Below are 25,287 nucleotides of genomic sequence, written 5' to 3'. Positions count from 1 at the left end.
TAACAAAGTTTCAATTTTTTAGGGTGAAAAGTTGTGGAGATTGGTTGCACAACAATGTGAATACATCTAACACCTAAAAATGGTTAAGATGGTAAATTTTGTTATATTTTATCACAATTAAAAATAAAAAAAATGTTTAAAGGAACCAATTAATTACTTTTAAGGTGATAATGATACTGTTGTTATGCTTTAAAACAAAACATTTAGAGATACATACAAATAAATGTTCGTCCTACAATTGTTTGAAAATTTCCTCAAAGAAATAAAACAGAAAAAAGAACTCTTCAAAAAGGAGGAAACCATTAAGAAAATAAAATTTCTTAATCAAGAGAACAATCTATCATGAAAGTATTTTATTGTAGTTTCAACATGTAAAATGTAGTAATATTTTAGATATAACTAGTAAAGTGACATCACTTATTTCACTTAGGAGAAAGCTTCCAAAAATATGGTTTACCAGGCTTGCATTAGAAAAACTATACGGAGAAAATTACATAAACAGTCTAAAGTTTGCTATGAAAACAACATGTTTTTATTAAAGTAATCAAAAGTCAAAGAACAACAACAAAAGGGAAATTCCACAACCTTCGTTTGTAACTATATAATCTTTATGTAGAAAAACTATAAAGTGACAGTCTGGAAAGCAGCTCCACAATAAACTTAATCCTTACATCAAGGATATAACTAAATTATGGACTCAGTTCACCCAAAAGAAATTGTCTTGCTGGAGAATATTTCAACTGAGTTGGTTTCAACTATATTATTCTCATTTCTGAAAAGTTGTCTTTCCTGATATTTCAAATCACCAAAGATAAAATGTACAAGAGCCTGTTGAAGTAAAAAGGTAAATCACAAATACTCCAAGCACAATTACATGTGAAAATGAATGAGTACATTTTATCTGTAGATCTATAAAACTATATAAATAACCAATTATACATATAACCCATTTACACCGAAGCTCCATGAGGTGGTACTGAATAAACACTGAGAGGGATTGGATTTTCAATAACGGAACATGGCTCACTCTGACAGCAGCACATTCCCACCTTTTAGTCTATCATCACAGCACTTCCCCTAGGATTTATATTTGTGTATTACCTAAGTCTTAGGAAGTTAACAAAATTAAGAAAAAACCCAAAAGGGTAATGAATTAAACACCCCCAAAACTCTATTCTACAAGATGCATGTGAAATATGAAGAAACCAAGTTCTCTGTTTTTACTAGTGCCTTCATTCGTATCTGCACTGAATTTTCCATAATCAACTTTTCCATTAAAATATGAGTAAAACAACAAAGAAAAAAAAACTTTTACTTCTTAAATGCACAGTCTTAGAAAAGTGGTACCTTTTTTTTAAACAACTTTCTCTGCTAAAGAAATCACACTGTTGTGGTCATCTGAATAGGTTAAGTCACTTTAGCAATACAAATTAATTTGCTCTCATTTATAATAATCAAAACAATTAACTATTATCATGGCCATATAAAATTTTCAGAACTTACACCACTGTGGAGGCAAACATGTACAGAATATTTCTAATAAACCTAAATTAACCATGATTGGAATTTCTTAAAATATTCTCAAGTGCTCAAGAATATCAAAATGGGGGGGGGGGGTACAGAAGTCATAAGCAAGATCTCCTCCAAGACTCTTTAATTAGGATTGAAAGTCTCAGAGTAGGCCCACAAAAATGGTCTGCAATAAAGAAAAATTAGTTCAGTATATAACAATTTCTGCAAACTTTAGCAGAAAAGAACATTCTGAGCCAAATAAGAGCATTCTTTTAGGTCAGGGCTTTTTGTTTAGTTCTTTAACCTCTAACTCCTCAACACGTTACAGTTCAGAACTGCCCATACGTTTACTAACAGTAAATAAGAAAATACAGCGCCAAAAAAAAAATTCACAAACATGATTCTTTCAATCATAGGTCTCTCTGTAAGAAACAGACCACCATTTATTTACTTCCTCTCATCTGTAGAAGGAGATTACATGGTGTTAACCTGGTAAGGAATCTCTGTTTATAAATATTTGGTTAGAGGGTAGGGTTCACAACATGCCCTTTATAAGAAGAGTTGATAACAGAGAATTTCCTCTTACATGTAGCTACGGCACAGGATAGTAATTGTCTATCACAGAGCTGGAACAGGGCATTTACTGTAACTAGAAGGTCCTGCCTATGAGCTTTTTAGTCAACCTGTAGAAATTTTGCTATCCAATTAAAAGTGTTCTTTAGATAGGAAACAGATGAATAATATGCTATTATTAAACTATGGTAGACTATCTACCTCCTGACTATTCACCAATTTCTGATCCTGTTAAACCTTTATAGAATTCATGGAATATTAAACAGGCTTACTCTAGATATTTTCTCATTACGTAGAACTGGAAATAACCTATCTAACCATATCGTTTGCAATTCCAGAGGAAAATAAATCCAATACAATCTAATACACACATTGACAAACTTCACAGAACATATTCATCAAGCCTAAGCAATCCCTACCCCTCCACCCAAAATGAAACCAGTCTTACCGACTCCACTGTAAGATAAACAATGTTTGCTGTATCTAAATCCAGAATTATTAAAGATGTGGTAAATTCCAGTGCAGTGGAAAATATACTACAAATAAGAACCCAGAACTGACATAACAATTTCTATTCACTCCTGCTTCTCTGGGATATTTTTTAAAAAGAGAAATAAGTATTCCTTCCAATTTGACTGGCAAAATCATCACGTGACTAATTATTTCTAAGGATAGATAGGAAAGAATGATGGAATACCCAAATCACCAGCAACTCAATGTTATTTTTGCAAAGAAAAGTAATTATATAAAATGAATTAGGGAGAAAAATATGTAACTTTAAAAATGGCTCTATTTGTAGGTTTTTAAAAACCAGCACCACATGTTCCATGTTTAATTATTTTGAGTAACTTTTAGAAATTAACATTTTCTAACAATATGGACAAACACAAGAGTGAACAAAAAAGGATAACTTTTAAGCAATATTGCAGGTTGGTAAGAACTGCTAAGGAAAATAATCTGACTGGCTCATGTCTAAAGCTATTGTAGGTATAGCCAGTTTAAAAGTAGCATGCCTCAATGCTCAGCTAATATACCTAACTCCTCAAAATGATGGGTACGGCTGATTTTATTTTGTGACTAGTAAAGGTTAAGTAAAACAATTTGAAAAGATATTTTCATATAGCAAAGATATCTTCAAAAAGCATGCTAACTCAAAACCTATTATTAGAATAGTTTTCTACTCTATTGGGGCGGAGGAGGCGGGAGGGGGGAGATCAAACCACAGTATAGTGCCTAAATGAAAAACTGAAAGCTAGATTCACAAATAGTAGTAGTGTTAATTCAAATCTACATAACCCTTTATTACATCATATGTATAGCAATATTATGATCAACATTATACAAGGTTTCTTATTTCTTCCTCATACTGCAGCAATTTTTATTCCCATTATGTAACAGATCTCAACTCTGCAAATAGTTTAAATCAAATTTTTGCACCTTGAAATTATAAACCTTTGGATGTTAGGGTTCCTGAAAACTATTTTATTTTTAAATTTTAAAGTTAAAGCTAAAACTAAATTATTTTTAAAACAAAACAAAAAACTAAGGTGCTTTAAACAGAACCTTGCAGAAATATACTAATAGCAGTGTTTGAAAGACAGCCTACAGTGGGCAATAAAAGGACAACTATCAAACAAAAAATTCTATGGCCAACTCTTGTCAGAAAACTTCTTTTATAAATAAACTTCTTTCATGATAGAAGATGAAATCAAAAGATGAAGATTTAATTTTCCCTAATAATAAAGAGTTGATTAGGACATAAGAGCAGTGTATTGAAATCATACTGTTCCTTTCAAAAAAGAAAAAATATTTAGCCAGGCATTCCATTAACAAAACACCGTGCCACTTTCACCTAGTCTTTTGATCTCCAGGTATTATGTATTACCCAAGAGAACCTCATCGAAGAAATTGGTTGGCAATCCTACCAAACAGGAGTCTCAGGTCCCTTAATTTTGATAGTCATATTAGTAAATATAAAACTTTAGCTACTTGAACAATGGAGCTTGTAAAGTGCATTAGGTACAGAAACATAACATAACAGAGTGCTAAACTCAGTAAGATTTTAAGGGACTTGTCACCAGCAGGGCAAAAAAACAACATTATAGTTTTCTGTTCAGATTTTATTTGAAATCTAATTCAAATTGTCAAAGCTACAAAAAGGGGGAAGACATCTGTATTATTTTTGCTAAGTCACAACATCCTAAAACAAAATACCACTACTGCCAGCAGATCCATTATACACATTTCTGATGAAATTCATTAGCACAATAAAAATTTCATCTTGAGAAACAGCCACAATGAAAAGTAATTTATACAATATAAAACAATGACAGGTCTACAGATGCAGTTACTCATGAGTTTACACATGCATTCACAACAAATAAACAAAAACCCCAGGAATGCTCTTTCATTTGACTTTTTGTTTTGTTTTTTTGTGTTTTTTTTTTTTAAAAAAAAAAAAACAGACCGTTCAGGCACAAAACAAAATTGCATTTCCAATAAGTGACAGAATCTTAAAAATTTATGTCAGTGTTTGTTTTTCTTTGACTTTTTATGAGACCTGTGTGGAGATCGGGACTGGGATCTGGATTTCTTCCCTGATTTTTTAGGGGATCTAGACCGTGATCGCCTAGACCTTTTAGGTGTCCTTGAACCAGATGGTGATCTGAGGAAACAAACAAAAACAGTTTATCAAAGTACTCATGTGACCAAAACTGACTATCCTTAAATTATCTATAATGAGCTTTAATGGAGCACAACAAAAGTCACTGAAATAAAAAAGGTTGTTAACTTCCCAAATTTATACTTTGCCTATAATATGTACACACACACACACCAATTCTGAACTTCCTATTCATTGGATTAGTGATCAAAGATAGTGCATTTGCTTAAAAAGACAGATTCCTGAGCCTTACCATACACTACGCTATTGAAAAAAAAACCTCAAGAGATAAGGACTGTAAATTTGTATTTTTAACAAGTTCCCCAAATTGTTGATAGACTCCAAAAGTTGAACCTCTAAATATACAAGATGTAGTTCAAAATGGCACCTAATATCATTTACAAAATTTTGAAAACATGGCAGCTTTGTAGCCTATCTTCTTGTGGGAAAAAGCATCAACTACTGCATATCATTCAAGGGAATCATTTAAGACAGCGTAATTTTCTAAATGCTATTCATGAAGATTACTAAAACAAATAAATGCATGCACACATACACATGCAAGTGCCATTTAGAAAAGGAGAAAGTTATCTATTTTATAAATATTTTACTAAAAGTTACAATAATAAAGTTTCAGGATATAAAGCAGTTTTAGCTCTCAGGAAAATTCTTCTATAAGACCAGATAAATAAAACATTTTTGAACCACTTTTCTGGAACTACAAGGAAAAAAGTAAACACACAAAATTACACACAGAAGAAATGTTATTTATTTTCACGAGTCTCTACCCAAGATCTCACTATTAAGATTGCTGGAGGTGGGAGGAATGTATTTTTCTTTCAGCCTTGACAAAAATCAAAGAATGTTCTATTGAAACTAAAGAACAGAATAAAAAGTAAAGCAGCTACACCTATTCTATAGGAAATACTGGATATAATGCTTAAAATTCTTGGTTCGTCTTTACTTATGGGAAGCTGCCTTGTGTTTCAGTCATGAGTAGACTGGCATAGGGAGGTGGGAAGGCATAATCTAAAATGAAAGTATGTCTCTTTGGTTTTCTAAAATCTTCTAAAAAAAAATGGCTACCAACCAAATTATTTTCAAAAGCTGGTGAAATGACAAAGAAATTGGTATTTGAAATATTGCAAAAAATGGCTTGCATTTACCTTTTGGCCTTTTTGCTAACATCTCTAGGAGAATCTTTGTGAGATGACCTGGACCGTGAGCTCTCTTTATGAGATCTTTCTGAACGCTCTGATCGCTCCGATTTTGGTGATGGGGATTTCACTCGTCTACCACTGCTACTGCGAGATGGGCTAGGGGATGTACTGTGTCGCCTTTTCCTATGGAACAAAGCCCCAAAAACATTCCATAAATGAATAAAGGATCCTTCTACTAAATTAGCTATTATAAGTCCTACCAGTTTAAACTTATTTTCACAAATCTTACTAATATTATTTTCGAACAACATTCAAAGCTCTTTATACCAAGAACAATTAAGTCTTAAACACAAGTTGATCAAGACAAAAACTGAATTCAACTAAGTTGGATTTTCTTTTGCTATAAGAGAGATTGCTGGGACAATGAACAAAATTTCATTAAGGTCTCTGATTAGTTAAGTTTTTTTAATGTTAATTTCTCAATCTTGAAATTTTTATTGTTAAATGTAAGAAAAAGGGACATCATGTTGGCAAGTTCCTCTTAAATGGTTGGGGGGCAGGGAGAATGAGAAAAAGAATATAAGGCAAAAGTCGGAATATTTTAACACCTGAGGAACATGGGTAAAGGATATCTGGATATTCTTTATATTATTCTTGCAACTTTTCTGTAAATCTGAAATTATATCAAAATAATAATAATAAAGCAAAAAACCAACAGATTTACTATTTAACTAACTAGCATAACTATGTTATTTGTAACTATCTGTAGAGTAACAAAACCAGAATTTTTTTTATTTGCATTCACTTGGTTTTTATTAGGAAAACCTGTTCTACTGATTGAAGTGATTTTGTCTACTACATCAGAGATGTAGGAAATAACTAAGAGAAAAATGATTTTTATCAGAATAAAGACAAAGTGAGAACCAAGTCCTTACAGTCTATGTACACAATCTCCTTTCTAGATAAGACTAGAAGACTCAAGTTACAGGTATGAGTTCAGCATAGAAGAAATGCTTCTTCTATTGGAGGCAACAATAAAGGTCTAATGAGCTGTTGAGTTATTTAAGCCTTAGGTTTGATATCTAATACGGTAACTGAATTCTTGCACTGAACTAAGGCTAAGTAAGGTACCGTATGAACCATATAAAGGGATGATGTTCCAGTTAACTAAGCCAAATGCCAACTCACTGTCCCTCCCAGCTAACTGCCCCCTGTAGACAGGAGCCAAATGTTTATCATGAAAAGAATACTTTTCTACTTTGTTGGAATTGGTGATGAAAATATAAAACACAACATAATTCTAAGCCCTGAAACCAGTACACATATTAAATAAATGTTATACCTTTCTTTTCTTGTTGGAGTACACTCATCTTTTTCCTTCTTGTCTTTGGATCGAGATTCCAATTTTTCTTTATCCTTCTTATCTCTTTCTCGTTCTCTTTCTAATTCTTTCTCTTTCTCCTGTTTTTTTTTTTTTTTTTTTTTTTTTTTAAAGAAAGAATATTTAGTCATTAAAAACACCAATCTGGGTTAATCTCATTTATGTAAAAATATTTCCTCTTCTAGTTAACTATTTTGTAAATCACTACTAAAGGTATAATACCATTTAAAAAAAAAATACCAGCTCTTCCAGGAAAACCAGTCATTTCTTCTACTTAATCCTGAATAGTAATACCAGCGATAGCAGCTACACATTCACTGAGTGCTTACCATAGACCAAGTAATTACTAAACAACTTTTCATATCAGATAATCCTTTAAAACACCCATAGGAATAGTAAGTACTATTATCTTCATTCTAGAGATAAAAAATAAAACTCAGAAAGGGTCATATGTCAGGATTTAAGTTCAAGCTCTAGAGCCAAGGCTAATAACAACTACCTAGGGTGCTGTCGCTCCACCACAAAACCTGGAAAATGCTAACAATATACTGACCATGCCATCTCAAACTACAATAAAAGTTAGTAGTGATTCTAATTGTACAGCAAATTGACAACAAAAGAGAGCTATTACCAAAGCAAGAGGCTAAAAAGGAGAAATAGCTATTCACAATAATCGTCAGTCAGAAAATCTTATTAGTAGGAAACAAGTACCAACTATATTGGAAATTTTAAATCCTAATGTACGAAAAGCACAAACTGACTATGTGACTATACAATTATATAAACCAGAAAAATAATTTCTTTGCTTATCCCCAGCTGCTAAAATTGCTACTTCTCACACGAAATTAGGATTTCCGTTGATTATATAATTAAAGGAGTAGTTAGAGACAATGAACTCACAAAGCCAATTAGCAATTCATTAACAGGAATTTAGTTTCTCTATGATTTGTATGCATCGAGAAAGCTATCTGATAACTGATAAAAAGCCTAAACCAGATGTTGGCTAACATTTTCGATATAGAGCCTGATGGTAAATATTTTCTGCTTTGTGTCAAAAGTATTCAACACTGCCACTGTAGTCCAAAAGTCACCATAGATAATATGTAAGTGAAGGGGCATGGCTGTCTGTGTTCCATAAGTTTATTCACAAATATGAGGTGATGGCCACAGTATGGTGATCCCTGGCATACACCTTCAAGAAACATGCCCTCCTCTCCAACTGCAATCATGGAATGCGAGGAGACTAAGATGGTAATACTTGTTTTACTGCCATCAGGACCAATACGCATCTCAAGGTATAGTCTTCCATGAAGATCAAACACCTGTCACCACCTCCAAAGGGATTCAAAGGGTATATATACATAGCATCTTTTTAAAAAAATCTCATTTACCTTTTTCCAAAATACAACATAGAAATTAAAAATTAAAAAGGATGCCAAGGAGACTGCCTTACTCCAGCGATCTATATCAGGTGTATTTTCCTGATTGATTTGTCTTATAAGAAACAAACCAGTACTTTAACTAAATATTTTACACATTTTAATTCAATAATAAAGTGTAACAGTAACTACTAACTCACAATCCTGCAAAATTGGGACTAACAACCCAGTTTCACAAAGAAAAAAGCAGGCTTCAGTGACTTGCCTAGAACGGTATAGAGTGATACCAGAAATCCACAGGTCTGTGCAGCATCAAAGTTGCTTTATCAAAGTTGCTCCCGTCACCATTAACAGCTTTGCAGCTATTGCAATATCCTTTCTAGCTCTTTCTTATTTCTCTTTCTAGATATTCTTTTTACAATGAGTCAAGATACAGCAGTCCCGATAAAATTCCTGGGTTCTTTCAATAATTATCATGTGGGCCTCCTTGTTCCAAAATCCTCTATATACACCTACATCTTTTTTCATGTACAAAAAAATCAGGTCCCTCAAAAGCTCAGAATTTGTCAATAAGGTATTCTACCACCTTTAGTTCCTCCTTGAAAAAGAGCCCTAAATGAACTTCCTATACACTAACCCCAACTTTTTGTCTCTGTGCCATTTCTTATGGTTGCTAGTGTCTCATTGTCACAAATACTCTTTCTATAGGGTCTTCCAATCTGAAAGCATACTCTTAGCAGGATTTTCTAGGCCATAGGTAGTATCCAGAATAAAACAGTACATTGTGGCCCTAACCCTTTTCCTAGCTGAAATAATTATAAAACATCAAATTTCAAACGTTCCTGTTCATCTACCAGTATCTAGCATTTACACATAAAAGGATATAATTTAAAATATACTTTTCCTTCATATACCAATATACCAGAATTCTAGGTAGTCAAACAAATAACTTTGGAAAATGAATATTATTCCATATACTTATTCCGTACTCGCTGAAGAAGTTTATCTCTGTAGTGTTCTACTTGCTCCTGAAAGCTCTGGCCTGGTTTCTTAGGTCTTTTTCCAGATTCCAATTCATCCTGAAACTTCATAACTTTGAGCTGTGAAATAAGACATTTTTATAAGTTTTTTTTCATCACTATAGTTCCTCAAGCACTTCATTGTTCCTCTTTTTAAAAATTATTTTCTTTGAAACGTGTGTAAAAAAGAAAAATACAGCAAAGTAGTAACTGATAAAGACTCGGTCAAAATATAACACCAACATAAAACTCCTTTCTCTAAAGGCCACTTATCAGACAAATCCAACTATGCAAAATTCAAGTAATCAAGCGTGAATATCCACATGTTCTCTGCACAGCCATATAAGATGACTCAAAAACCATGAACTACGGTTCGTGCCCTTAATAACTTATTATCTCAACACAATAATAATAAACTTGGCATCTGATTCCCCAAAAATCTACATTTTAAAACTAGAATTTGGTTCATAGTCTAAACCCAAAAGGATTAAGCTGTTGAGAGGTAGGCACCAAGAAAGCAAGAGAAACAATCACTGAGCATCTAGTGAAGAAAGGAGAGGTCAGATTATCAAAGAGCACATACAGTATGAAAATGTATGTATATAAGGTGTATGTACATACATGTATGTCACATATACACAAATACAGTATAAAAATAGTAATGTTCATAAAAACCATTCAAATTAACAAAAAGCTAAATTACAGTTTTCTTCTCTTTTAAGCCAATAAAGAAATAGAACATTTAAGAACAATAATCTATTTTGGCATTTTAACCAGAAAACTTCAATTATCAAGAAAATATATTTTTATTGAACTCAGTCTTAATGTTTCTACTCCAACAGGCCCATCAGGTTAATAAGGCAGAGTTCAATAAGGTTGGCAGGAGTTCTGAGAGTTAAGAAGGGGAATGTGCAGCTTGAAAAGGGCCAGCAAGATGTTTACTGATATACATCACCTTATTTCCTAAAAATTTTTAAAAGAATATAATAATACATCCTAGTCAAAATGAATCTCCTTGTACAATTAACACCATACTGATTCTGCATAAGGTTAAAAGAAAATGTTTTCTCTGTTAACGTTTTGGCTTGGTGCTATCTGAGAAAAGGTGTACAAGAGCTGGTGCCAGTCCAACAGTGAGTAGGTGGAGAAGTAGAAATAAGAAAACTAATGTGGTAGATATTATCAGTTAATAAGAGGAATAGTGCTGACATACAGTAGGCATTCAAACTGTTAAATGAACAGGGTATTAAAATTAACTCTCTTGTACACTTTTTAGATTCTGGGCTGATTGCTACACTATTACTTACATTTAATGGGAATGTTTCATCATCTTGGGGTAAGGAACTGAAAAGTTTCCATTATAAAACTCTTCCCTCTATGACATGTCTGAATACCTTTGGTAATAGAGGCATTAAAAGAGAGGGGATAGAGGGAGGAAAAAGTGTGCTTGAGATAGTATGTACTCTCCCATTAAGTTTTTCCCCTTCTTATTGTCAGGCCCCACTTAATGTCTACTCTCTCCCTATTACTAAAGGGTACAGATACTTAAAATTAGGCTACTAAAATACAATGTACACATAACTTGTACATGTCAGAAAAGACCTCACTTTTGTTACATAACTATGAACATTCAAAATGTAATGGATTTCATAATGCCAAATAGAATCTATTCATTAGAATCAATATCTTCAGAGGATCTCCTATGTGCCAGGCACTGAAGATGTAATAATAAACAAAAAATAGACACAGTCCTCTGCCCTAGTGGAAATCACAACCTAGTGGTGAATACAGACATTAAAAAACAAGCAAGCAAGAAAAAACAAAACATATGACAATACATGTAAAATCACAACAGAGATAAATAGGGAGAAGTAAGCAAATCCAGAAGAGTTAAGAAAAGGATACCAGGAAAGAAGGGATGCTTAAACTAAAAGGCCTGAAGGAAGTCAACTGCTATAATGATTTCTAAGCAGAGAGGGAACAGGATAGGATATACCAAGGTATGATGCCAAGAAGGGGCCTAGTTAAGTGGAAAAAGTGAAAGGCCAGTGAGGTGAAGTTTAAACTTCACTGTAATACTAACCTCAATTTCACGAAGTTTAGCTCGTTTTTCTTCACTCATTTCAGAGTATTTAGAAAACTTGGACTCAGTCATTTCTTCTTTGATTGGATTAGAGTACAAATGATGTTCTTCGGATTTGGAACTTTGAGTATCTTCTTCATCTTCACTTTCTTCTTCTTGACTTTGGAAACAAGCAAAACATATTGTATGTCAAGGCAGCAAAAAGAATGTTACATTTTATAGTCTGGCTCGACTGTCTTATAGCTTAAATAATGTTAGCAAAACATAAGAGGGCAATTCATCACTAAAACATTTTTTACAAAATATTTGATCAAATAATATAATTTTATAAATGTTTCCTCCACAGAAAAAGTTTGCGTCTCACCATAATCATAATTTTAAAAATTCTGCTTATGTTAGTATTACATGTGCCTTTCATTTTGCAACATATCTTCCTTGCAGCAGTTAAATGAAATAATCGATGAAATCACAGTTCAGAGTGATTTCATAAAGCTTAATGTTTAAAAAGCCAAGTGTTTACCCTTCCTTCAGAACCTAAAAACTAGAGAATACATGAGTATGGCACACAGAGTTGCTATGAAACAATCAATGCAGCACTGATTAGCAGTTAACCCTAGGAATAAAGCAATGTATAAATTTTAAATACCAGCACATACTAGTAGTCATGTCATAGATTCTGAAAGTTGTAGTGGTTCTATATAAGAGAAAAATGAAAAACTAAGTGACTATCGTAAGTAGGGATACAAAAAAGAAAAAGTCTCCTTTTCTTCCAGACATGATCTAATGGAAACAGAAAGGCAGGCAACTGTGTAAAGTTGATCATCATGCTACTGTAAGTTTAACGACATGTCTTTGAAGCACAAAGAATGAAGGGGCTTTAAAAAAAGTTGTATGTTCTGGGGCTGGGCTCTGTGTGTGTATATGTAACATCTAGGCAAAACAAGTCATCTGTGTACAAACTCAGAATGTTTATATATATATAAATAAAATTCCTTATAAACAATATTGACTGTGATACTAATATTATAAGCATAACCTAGAAAATGTCATTTCTCTTCAATATTTGAGCCTAATAAGCCCTTATATGTTGGTATTTGGGTACTAAATACATTCCACTATAAATAGGAGTCCTGTAGTATATATGTGTAAAACTATTCATAATAATGTAAAAATGGTTATAACTAAAATCTTTCCAAATAAAAATTTAATTATTTCTCATACTGAATGAGAAAATTTTAAGCAAGGCAGATTAAAAATAAAGTGCTAGCAATTCAGAATCGGAAATGACATGATACTAAGAGAAGGCCATGCTACTATCTTTTAAATTTCTCATCTAAAAGTCCTTTCCAGAACATTACTAAAATGTTTCATAAACTTTATACTCTGAATCCATAAGTCATTAGTACCACCTAAAGATACAACTCAATATAACACTTAGGTAGGGAGAATAGTCAAAATCATTTTTAAAAAATTGTATTCTTTTTGGAAATAAACCAAATTTTCACTTCTCATTTTTGTCAGACTTCCAAAATACAGTTTTTAGTAAATTTTTTAAAACACAAGAATTTGTTTTATGGTGTATAAAATTTTTACAGATGTTTCAGATGCTTTTAAATAAACTATATGTGTACGTGTGCATGTGTAAATGCAAATGTTTACTGAAGGACTATTCTGGAAAGGGTCAATCAATAAGGATGTGACATAGTTAATCAAATTGTAATAGCTATGTGATGGAAATTACTTAACCAATTCCAGCCTATTATTCACTTTTTTTTTTTTTGCTATTTCAAATATTACTTGGTAAACATCCTTGTACACTTATATGAATGCTTGCTTTCAATCACAGATGAATACAGAGTAGATATAAATGTAGAGACTGACATGGAATAACACCCATGACACACCAGACTGAAAATTGTGGATCACAGATTAGTATGTAAGGTGTTATATAATTTACATTTTAAATAGATATGCATGTTTATACATATGCAGAGAATATATTTAGATGGCTGGACACTAAATATTAACCATATTATTACTTTTTAAATGAACTACACTACACTTCAATAATTTAAAATCTATACATATTTTATAATTGCTATTTTAATTTTTCAAAGCCTGAGTAGTATGTTTTAATTGGTTTTGACTTCAGCACTAAGTTACCAATTCTAGCTTCAGATCTCATCACAACTTCATTTTGCTCTTCTTTTAAAGATAGAAATTCAAGACTCTACACTCATACAGAATTCATTACAAATTTAGTTAAATTACTATTTGCAACTTTTCTCCAAAGCATTCATAGTGCTATTTATTTTTTAAATCACATTTCTGTCACAAATATAATAATTACTAGTTTCAAAAAGCAGCTTCTTAGTAAAAAGGCATTTTGGATTCAGCCACAAGAGAGCAGTAGTGAGACAAAGGAGAATTTCAAGGATCAGAAAGTTGTATGTGAAAGTTATTTTCCTTGCTTGGTACTTTCAGAAAATTCTTATGTTATCATTTATGTAGAGCTCCTAGGAAAAATATCAAAAATATAAATTGTATTTTCAGTGACCCATGCTTTAGTGTAAGAATGTATGATTTATTCTACCATCAACACTAACATGCATTCACGTTTCAAAATTTAACACAAATATTAAACTTAAGCAAAAAAATTAATATCTTTAGAAACAAAACCATGTGAACAGTATTTGAGCACTGCAATGGCTTTTCTACCCTATCTTTCCCCTAAATTAATTATTTTATGAGTATACATACTCATTTTTAAGCAGTGATTCTATAATGGTGAGCTACTTATTAAATGTTATTAAATGATGAGATTATAGATATAAAAAGGGTTGAGAAAACCATTGTTTTAAAGTAAATGGAAATGTTCACAATTCCTGTACTTCTAAACAGCCTCAGATAGTTATTTCTATCAGCAAACCTATTTTGCAAACATTCTGTCATTGCTTACTTGTTCTGATCATACCAATGTTTCTGGAAAGATATCATGACTGTGGGCCATCGATTTTTCCTCAAATTGTTTCCACAAATGCTGATCAATCTCATTTCCTTAACAATCTAAATGCTACTAACACCCATTTATTGAATCCATACAAATGTCCAAATTGTGTTTGGATGCAAAGGCCCCTTTGTTTACTCTCCCATTTGAGAATAAAAGAACAAAGATTTAAAAACAAACAAAAAACCCCGTTTTGTGTTCTTGACACGTCTCTTCACCTATTTACAAAAATTAACTTCCTTTGCAATAATTTAGAAAGGTGTCAAGTGCTCCAATACAAACTTTCAAGACAATTTGGGAGCAGGGATTCCTAAAATTATATTCATTATTAAATGCAAAAAACTTTGGGGTGATTATCAAAGAGCAAAAAATTCAAAACTATAATTTCTATATAAAATTTTTTTTTCTTTTTAATCTTTATGCTGAGGTTTTTACATTTATATAACATCATGGAATGGTCATAATGCAATACATGTTATTTTTAGCAATCTATAATCCAAGTATAACCTTCCCATTCAAATTTTAATAATCATTTAGTGAAGCCAAAACAATATTTGATGACAAAGATCTGAATTAAATGCAGGTGACCACTTAGTAACTACAAAAGGAGAATGTATAACCTAGCATACAGAAATAAACTCAAAAGCAAAGTGAAACCAAATGCAGCAAGACCAGAAACCAAAAGCTCTTTATTCACTGGAAAAACAATGGAGAACTAAAAATGATCCTCGTGACTATTTTTTTAACAGTGAAATTTTCCTCTTCCTTATTATTTCAAGAATACCTCTTAATGAAAAAAAGGAGCATATATGCAATAAGAGACTGAGTGTATTCAAAACTTAGATTCTTACTTTTGATTTTCTTCTTCTTCTGATTCTTCATGCTGGTCAAATAACTCCCATTTAGAAGTTGTCACAGCTGAATGGAAGTGGAGGGGGAGAGAGGGAGGGTCAGGAAGGATGTAATTCCATGAGGTAAATTAGCATTTCACAGTAGCATAGCAGAAGTGCAGCTTTAGAATTGAAATTTTATATTACAGAAGTTTTCTGTGTTTATTCTTTGAATAGCCATTTCTATGTGCTAAATCTATTTCCTTCCTTACACCTACACTATAATTTTATTAAAATTCATGAAGTAACAAATAATGTTATCCTTATTTCTGTCCTAGATGGTTAAGATTTCATTAGAGACTAAAAATATTAACAATTACAGATTATAAGCACTATGATATATGTACAAGTATTAAAAGTAGATCTTAACTCCATCTAATAAGTGTAAGAGGGTCAAAGTTTGGCTTCTTTGAAACTGATATCTAAGATTTTCAAATAGGTACAGCTTTCCCACCTACATTTTTCACTGAAATGCCTTGACTTGAAAGGTTTTTAGTGATTTCTCTATTTACTCTCAAAGCATCCAAACTGAAAAACCTAAGAAAATTATAACAGCAATTATCATGAAAACTTAGACACCAGACCTAATATATGGTAACACTGAGTCTTAAGGTTGAAACATTATAAAACATAAAAGGAAAACATACACATAAACACACATCAACAATTAATTTTAAGTACTCAATTTTTTAAAGCTCAGTATTTATTGTGCTTTTTACTCACCCTGTGCTTCCAATTCAGATTCATCTACCGCTTCCCATTTTGATGGGGCGACTTTAAATATAGGCTCATTTTTCTTCGAGTCTTCAGTTGCATCCACTGTAGAGGAAAGATAAGCCATTAACCCTGACTTTTAGAGGATGACCTAAAGAGTTCATGGGAATCATTATATTATTAAAAAGTAAAATAAAGCCACACATGGACTAATAATTCTAGTGTCAAGAACAAAGATTATGACTGATCCAATTCTCTGCATCTGAGGTCCAATTTTTAAATAGTATGTAAATCAACTCAGAACATATAGGTTATTATTATGTTAAGCAAATGAAGAAGTAAAAAAGTCTTTAATACTTTTACCTAATTATTTTTAAACTACAGAATTCACATGTTGTTCAATACTTCAACATATAATTTAAATGTACTTAAGATTATGTATAATTCCTATTTCCAAAAATGATTTTAGGCAGCTATGAAAACTGAACCTATTAGTTAGGAAAACTAATAATAAAAACAGAACTGATAAAACCAGGCACCTGGGATTATGAATCCAACTGAACACAAAATTTGCCTGACTATTAAGATAAAAAAGGAAACTTACTAATATTATAAATGGTTGACTATACTTACAAAGAAATATGACTCCCTTAAAAAAACCCTTTTTATTGGCATAGTTAATGAGTATCTCAATTTTAAAAAGCCAGAAATAAAAAACAGAATAACGCTAACGACTGACAATCAGAAATTATGACCTTTTCCATATAAACTTGTGTGGAAATCAAATTGTTCTGGAATCCAGCTTACTAGCTAGATTTAATCAGTCTGAAATTTGTACTTACAAGGCACTCCATCAAGATCATCATCAAAACTCTTTATAGGGACCCCATCGAGATCATCAATAGGAGTAGCATCAATAGGAATTCCATCCACATCTTCTAGAGGTGCACCATCCAGCTCTTCCTCAATGGGGGCACCATCGAGGTCATCTGGTACATCCTACAGAAACAAACATACTATAGTAATATTTTCTTTTATTTGCTGAAATCACATTGCTACAGATTAATTTGTAATCCATACAAATTAACCGGCTGGATACCCACATTCCCAGGTACAATATCAAGACATGATAAGAATATATTTTATCATCCACTCTGACAAATAAGTAGTCATAAGTAAATTATTTATCAAATATTTACCTAGGACTTATTGATGCCAGGTACCATGTGAGGCACTGAGGATACAATGGTAAACAAAAACAAGCCTGGAGCCTTGGTCCCTCCTGTCAGAGTTTAGTACAATTGAGTGTGTGTGTGTGTGTGTGTGTGTGTGTGTGTGTGTGTGTGTATAGAGGTGGGAAAGGGTGGGGGAATCAGATAATCACAACAATATACATATAACTGCTACAAGTAGAAACATCATACTATTAGGGTATATAATAAATAGATATACATAATGAATAGGTTTTACTTAAAGAGGTCAGAGTAGTCTGTCTGAAGCTATGCTTAAACTGAAGTCTGAAAAATCTCAGGTAAAAGCAGAGACATTCCAGAAAGAGGGAAAAATATGTACAAAGGTCTATGGTAGAAGGAAATATTGCACATTTAAGAAACTGAAACAAGGAGTGGTTGGAACAGAAAGGCCAATTGGGAGGATCTAGTAAGAGTGAAAGTTAAAATATTAGGAATATAGAAATAAAGGTAAAGGATTTAAGAACTATTGAGATAAAAAGCAACTATCATTGTGATACATCTTTTCATGCACGTATTTACTTATATAGCTATCTTTAACGAAATGAAATCATGCTATATAAATTGCTCTATTACTTGCTTTTTTCTACTGATAAAAATCTTATGTCATCAAATAAAGTCGCCAATTTTCACATAAAGATACAAAAGAGAATTTCTCTTATACATAATTTCAAACGCCTAGGCTCCAATAATTCCAGCAACAAAAATCCACTATTTAGTGGTAAAGAATTTTAAGGATTTTTCACAAGGAAATGTTACTTGCATCTATAACACAATATACCTCTGCTGTATCCCTGGAAATAAATTTTTAAATAATCAGACAAATACACTGAGTGCCTACCTCTGTCTCCTTTTCTTCAATAATATTTACAAGTCCTAAGAATATATTTTGTAATTTGATCAAAAATGGTTCTGGATAAATTGCCCAATCTTCCCATGCTCTGAAGCAGGTCATTACCCGTTGCTAAATAAATAGGAAAAAGACAACAAATTATTAGGACAATATATCTCCATCTTCACCTAATGAGAATGACTATCACAATTTGCTTAATTTTCTTTACTGATATAACTTTTTAAAATTTAAAGAATAACTATAATTACCATGTTTTCAAAAAATCAATGTTACCTTTTAGTTAAATATAATCAAATGTAATCAAAAAGACAGTAACTGTTTGCCCTTGACCACCTAAGATCAATGTCCCATATACCACTATTAGTGCACAAGAGGCCACATTCTGGGAAACTCTAGTTTAAATACTGATGAAAGCTTGGTATCAGGGTAGCCAAGTTTTGACCTAAATTCCTTATGGTGCAATGAAGTACCTCCTAATTCTTGCTAATACTTTTCTCTGTCCCATCTCTAAACTTTTCTATATAAACTCTGACTTGTGGTCAAAATTTAAGGTCAAAAAATTTTTGAGTAGAGTTGTTTGTTTGAATCCCCTAAATGGTGAGGGTCACTGAGCATCTTCCCAAGATAACAAATTTCCATAACAAAAAAAATTCTCATAAAAGTATATCTATTTATTTAATTATAAGGCATTCTGTTTGTCCTCAACATTGGTTTACAACTGAAGAGGTTATAAAAATTAATAACTGCATATACTTTATAAATATGAATAAAATGTATGTTCCTAATCCAGCTAAATTATAAGTCATGTGCTGCCTAAGTGGGATACATTCTGAGAAATGCATCGTTAAGGGACATAATCATTACACAAACATTAGGAAGTCAATTACACAAATCTAGAATAGGCTATATGGAATAGCCTATTGCTCCTAGGCTACAGGTCTTTACCACGCTACTGTACAAAACAATGTGAGATTAAATCATGCATAAGAGAAATGATGCAATCAGGAGATTTACGAGGCTGCTGCTGGGTAACAAAACATACTTTTTTATGGCAAAAGTGTTTTTAGTAGTAAGTAGAAGGAATACACTCTAAAATAATGACAACAGTACAATAAATACATAAACCAGTAACAGTCATTATCAAGTACTATGGACTATACATAATTGTACGTGCTATACTTTTATACAACTGACAGCACAGTAGGTTTGTTTATACCAGCATCACCACAAACTTATAAAAATGTGGTGTGCTATACAACATTATGATGGCTATCCATCACTAGGTGACAGAATTTTCCAGCTCCATTATAATCTTACAGGGCCATGCCACATATGCGGGCCATTGTTTACCAAAACATCATTATACAGTGCATGACTGTATACCACTACAAAACAAGTGATACTCTGAACATATTTTGTGAAGAGAATATTTAAAACATTTAAATAAAACACTTAAAACTAAAACAAACACTTAACAAAATAACACTGGATAATATATTTTAAATTTGGGGGCATTTTTTGATATTAAAGGTAAAACTGCAGTAAATTTTAGGACAATAATTTATGAAACTTGAAAGTTATATCTTGTATTTGTCTTAAGTAGTTTTCTAGCCCTCCAATGTGCTTCCCAGGCCCTAGCTCCCATAAATAACACTAAGGCAAACATAATAAAACAATAAACATACCTTAAAGTTTTCAGACTGTAAATGGCCTTGAATTGTACGATAGGTTGCATTGAGGTCTGAAAATATCTGACATAACTTTGTTTCAAAACTGAAATTCAAATAATATGTTTTTTACAATATGTTTAAAAATCACTATCCATTTCAGCATGCTAGCCAATGAAGCCCATCCTGGACTTAAAACCTTTATAAACTAATCAAGTAATTCTTTAAAATACAAGAACTAAGTATTTAAACTCAAATTATAACTGAGCCGCTTTACCTGCTGTGATTCTGAATTTTTTTCCTGCAAAATCCCCAAGAGTCTTAATAGTTCCCTTGATTAGCCAAGAATTTTATATCTAGGAGACTTTGAGCCATCTACTCTGATCTCTTTGTTTTATAAGATAGGAAGTGGAAAAGTTAAGCGACTTGTCCAAGGCAAAAAAAAAAAAAAAAAAAAAAAGCTAACAGCAGAGTTCAGATTAGGACTCTCACCTCCAAATTTTCCCTACTTGAGAAAAGGAACTCCAGAGAACTAAGGAAGAGTTATGTATTAATTATAGTAGAGTAACACAATTTCCTATTGTGTACAAAAACATAAGCAATGAACTACAACCAATACAATGATGATCAGAAGAGAACACAGAGATTCTATAGTTAATGTTCTGTCTCTGGTTTCTTCATATTTGCTATTATTTATGTGGTTTCAGCTTATTTATAAGTAACTAAATTTGCAATAAAAATAAAGTCTTTCTTTCAATATACCCTCTTATCAAGTTAATCAAGAAACTTAAAAACTTTTAAAAACCTGATAATTTAAAGTGGTTTAGCTCAATAAATGCAATCTGACTTTTTAAGAAAATTCGGGACTATGAAGAAATTAAAATTATTTCTTATTCCTGGAGGGTGTTAATTAACAAAACAATCCTCTTTTCTGAACTCCTTACCCTTCAATATTTTATTTCAAGAATATCAATTTACATCATTATACTTACAATTTTCTATAATATGAAGCATTGGCAACTTTGGCTGAAGAGTTGTACAAAACATCAGAAACCAAATATAATCTGGCAATCTAAAAATACCAAAAGATAACATAAAACCAATTTAAAAATAAAACCATCAGCAAACAATGTATCTAGAAAAATATTTTATATTGAATATCTTTGGAATCAGCATTAGGCTACTATTTAGTTCTAATTTAATAATCACAACTAATTAAAATAGTTATAAGAAATTCAACATCACAACAACCATGACTTTGGCAGTGATAAAATTTGTAACTCATTTCCATTTCAACTGTTCGTAATGTCTGTTAAGTAACATCATAATTCTGTATGGGAAAGATTTCTTCACTCAAGATCTTCAGGCATAAAGGAAACCAATTTTAATCCAACAAGAAGTCAACTATTATCTTCCTTTTACTTCATTAAATGTTCCATAAGGAAAAATCATTCCAATACCTTTTTGGGAAGGGGTGTCTTTAAGATGGACAATGACTCAGTAATGCAATCCACTATTTCTTCAGCAGCTTCAGCATTATTAAGACAGAAAACCATTGCATCTCCAATATCATTTTTCCTTGGAGTTAACCCCCGCAGAATTTCTTCTAATTTATCCCTCTGTCTGAACACAAATTTTGTAATCTTATAAATATAGATACAAATTTCAAATGCTATTATAGATTCTGTTCACAAAGTAATTTCTTTAAAACTCACTCAGATAAAACAATTCTGAAGACTAAATTGTGTTAAGTCTGATTTGTAATAAGCTCCCCAAATAAGTTACATCTTTTTCTGAAGAACTTGTATGACGAAGAATAATTTTCCTGGCCTGGAACTAATAAATGATTCCAGTGATTTTCAGTTTACTAATTAAGTAAATTTAAAATTATGGGCATTTTTTTTTTTTTTGGGGAGTCTTTGAGAGTATCACAGTCCTATTAACCCATTACAATGAAAAAGAACCTTCATGTTCTTTACTCTCCTTTAAAGGAAGTCTGTCTGATATTTTAAAACATCTACAAAACATTAACACAGGCAAAAGCAGGGACTAACAAACTTTTTCTGTAAAAGATCAGTCAGTAAATATTGTAGGATTTGCAAGCCATACAGTCTGTCGCAGTTACTCGACTCTGATACTATAATGCCAAAGCAGCCATAGACAGCATGTAAAAGAATGGGCATGATTGTGTTCCAATAAGACTTTATTAACAAAAAGAGAAGGCAACCAGATTTACCCTGTGGGCTGAGTCTGTGAATCCACTGGCAAAAGAAATGATGAACATACATCTTCAGAAGCAAATATATTCTCAAATACTATAATTCTCCATTACCAAATGCTCTCACAAATTATGCATCAATGCAACTAGTATTAAGTGAAGTATGTAATCCTATATGCTAAAAATTCTTTAGCTAATTTTTTCCATGAAGTATACAGAACTTACTCTGAACATGTAATAGTTAAATTTGTTTATCCTCCTTAAACCAGTCTAACTGCACTGTAGTAGTGCTCACTGAGCACTAATAGCATGCTTCCATGGTGGCCACACACTGCAAGCTCTGTGGAGAGGTTTTGCATAGTCAACCATCTGACCTCACTAAGCCATACAATCAATAATTTTTCCTCTTTTGCTGCACTCAGAGAGGCAAGAATTCTAAGAGACACAAGATAATTTCTGTAAGAATCTGAAGTATTCCACTATTGAGAATCACTGCTTAGAAGATCATCACTAATTTTATCAAGAGGAAGAGGTCAAGGTCAACAGGACACACATTTATACTTGCTAAGATGCTTAAAATTACAAAACATGTGACAAGGTATGTTACTATCTTAAACATTCACAAGTAAAAAAAAAAAAACATGTTAAAGCAACTTCTCTGAATATTTAACAGAAAGGGGAAATCTTACTCTTCCTTAAGTGCTCCCTTTTTACTAGGCTCCTCTACAAAAGCTTCTGTTTCTTGCTCTTCTGACATCCCATGCAAGTATGGATTTAATGGTGGTGGCCTCCAAAAAGATCCATTTTTAAACATACGAAAATCTTCCGTCCGCCACTTAGTTGGAGAATCTCCCTAATGAACATCCAGAATGTTATTAGAAAGTTCTAATACCTCAGTCAAAATTAACAAAATAACTAATCCTACTTGCCTGCAGAATAGAATAAAGTTTCCATCTATAGTAAACATGGGCTGGTGTCTGGTTTTCAAATAAGAATCTAAAATAAACACAAAAAAACCCATTAAACATCATCCTCTAACAAAGAACAGTATTCCAGTAAATATAAAAAAAAAAAAAGAGAGAAATATTTACCTATTATTTAGTTCTAAATAAAACCAAAAGCAAAAATCCCAGAAAAGAAATCCTCACCCACTGTAATGTGCCATCTATCCCCTTCCTCACCCCAGCTCAGACTGCTTTCAGGACTGACATTAATACTCAAATGTATGCATACATTCTGCTAAGTCTTACAATCAATTTTATTGAACACTTTGACACCGTATCTGGCAATGACGAGATTTTCCCAAGATATAATTTCAAAAGCAGTGGTTTTTAAACTGCTTAAGAGTGTTAAATGAATGCCTTAAATACCATTGCTATTCAGAAGATAAGCAATTTACTATAAATCTCATTTTTTTCTAATATATCTGACTTACAAAAGCCTCTTTCATTGAAAATCATAATGAAAAGTATTTTCTTCCTAGAGAATGCTAAAAACAATGTTATTTAATTAACTAAATCGAAATCAGAGAGAAAACTGATCTAAGCACATTCTAGTCCAATTTCTCAGTCTGCTTTCTCATCCCATTTCCAAAATAACCTCATACTTTTATAACTTTATTCTTGGAAATATTTTTAATTCAAAAAATGAAGTGAAAAATTCCATGCTACAACATGGATGAACTTTGAAGACATTATACTACGTGAAATAAGCCAGCCTCAAAAGTATAAATACCACATGATTCCACCATATAATTATATGAAGTATTCTAGAGTAACCGAATTCAAAGAGACAAAGTAGAATCGTGGTTACCAGGGGCTGGGGGACCAAGGAAGTTGTTGTTTAAGCGGTACAAAGTTTCAGTTATGGAATATGAGAAAAGTTCTGCAGATAGTGATGATGGCTGCATAACAATGTGAATGTGATTAATGCCAATGAACTTTACCCATAAAAATGATAAATTCTGTTATACGTATATTGTATCACAATAAAAAAAAAATACACACCTGAACATGGGGTTGTTGATTTCTCTGTTCATAATCATAGCTTCAAACATTGGCCCTTCACGTACAACAAACTCTATCATTCGATGTATCAGGGCGAGCAAATTCCTACAACAACAACACAGTTAAAGAAAATGGATTCAGACCTACTACTATATAAAACTACACTTGACCTAAGTTACTAAAATTGTGCAGAAAAAAATTGTTCTGCTAACATAGAATTTTATACCAAAATAGTAACCTGGAGCATATGTTATTGCCTTGTGCATTAAGGAGTGGGGCAGTGGGGATAGGGGAGTGGGAAGGGAAGGAAAGATAAAGGAGGGTGGGAAACCACAACATAGCTTTATAGTAATAAAGATTTAATTTTCTAAATGCCATTTAATTTTATTTTCCAAATGCAAAACATTAAATTGTGAATCACGACTAACTGGAAAGCTGTAAATATATAAATATCAGTAACTTCGAGCTTACATGTTATATCATAGCCATCTAAAAACTTACACACTATCTCAGTCTTAAAATATTTCTAAACCAAGCACTTTTGTGGTGGTACTGCAATGTTATATACATGACTATAATTTATAAAAATAGAAACTATTTAACAAATTTAAGGCCTGGTTTAATAAAAAATCCATCCAACTCCTGTGCTTTTCTAGTACACATACAGCAGACAGAGTTTTTATTGAATCTGACCTTTAATGAGGCAATATCCCTTTGGACCACACTTCAAATTAGGTCACACAATTCATGACATGTATAATTCTGCCTGTGTTATTATGAATCAATGATGTTATTATAATGCGAAAGCTTTAAACGAAGTCCTCGTTCCAAAAGATTCCAAAATAAGGGACATGGTGAGATGCCCTTCCCATTTTTCCTAAAAATTACTTTCCAATACTTAGGACAAAAATAA

At 32.2% G+C, this 25,287-nt stretch overlaps 1 protein-coding gene across 3 annotated transcripts in view; it reads right to left on the bottom strand.

Annotated features, from left to right (window-relative positions):
• Positions 1–509: 509 nt before the first annotated feature.
• LOC107500838 (U2 snRNP associated SURP domain containing) overlaps positions 510–25,287 on the bottom strand; it is a 48,019-nt gene continuing 23,241 nt past the window's right edge. For 2 of the 3 annotated variants that reach the window (XM_016126502.2, XM_016126504.2), the window contains 15 exons: positions 24,375–24,479; positions 23,298–23,364; positions 23,058–23,221; positions 21,611–21,773; positions 21,143–21,222; positions 20,169–20,256; positions 18,472–18,594; positions 17,223–17,379; positions 16,390–16,485; positions 15,628–15,694; positions 11,770–11,929; positions 9,657–9,767; positions 7,250–7,368; positions 5,914–6,090; positions 4,535–4,750 (listed from right to left, as the gene is read on the bottom strand). In XM_016126502.2, the coding sequence (XP_015981988.1) occupies positions 4,612–4,750; positions 5,914–6,090; positions 7,250–7,368; positions 9,657–9,767; positions 11,770–11,929; positions 15,628–15,694; positions 16,390–16,485; positions 17,223–17,379; positions 18,472–18,594; positions 20,169–20,256; positions 21,143–21,222; positions 21,611–21,773; positions 23,058–23,221; positions 23,298–23,364; positions 24,375–24,479 (1,816 nt within the window). In that variant the 3' untranslated portion in view covers positions 4,535–4,611. Of the gene's footprint in view, positions 4,751–5,913; positions 6,091–7,249; positions 7,369–9,656; positions 9,768–11,769; positions 11,930–15,627; positions 15,695–16,389; positions 16,486–17,222; positions 17,380–18,471; positions 18,595–20,168; positions 20,257–21,142; positions 21,223–21,610; positions 21,774–23,057; positions 23,222–23,297; positions 23,365–24,374; positions 24,480–25,287 lie in introns of all 3 variants that reach the window. The other variant, XM_016126503.2, reaches the window with a different exon arrangement.

Source organism: Rousettus aegyptiacus, unplaced genomic scaffold (assembly GCF_014176215.1).
Source record: "Rousettus aegyptiacus isolate mRouAeg1 unplaced genomic scaffold, mRouAeg1.p scaffold_m13_p_4, whole genome shotgun sequence".
In the NCBI taxonomy this organism is placed as follows: Eukaryota; Metazoa; Chordata; class Mammalia; order Chiroptera; family Pteropodidae; genus Rousettus; species Rousettus aegyptiacus.
This window is presented reverse-complemented; position numbering and strand designations above follow the sequence as displayed.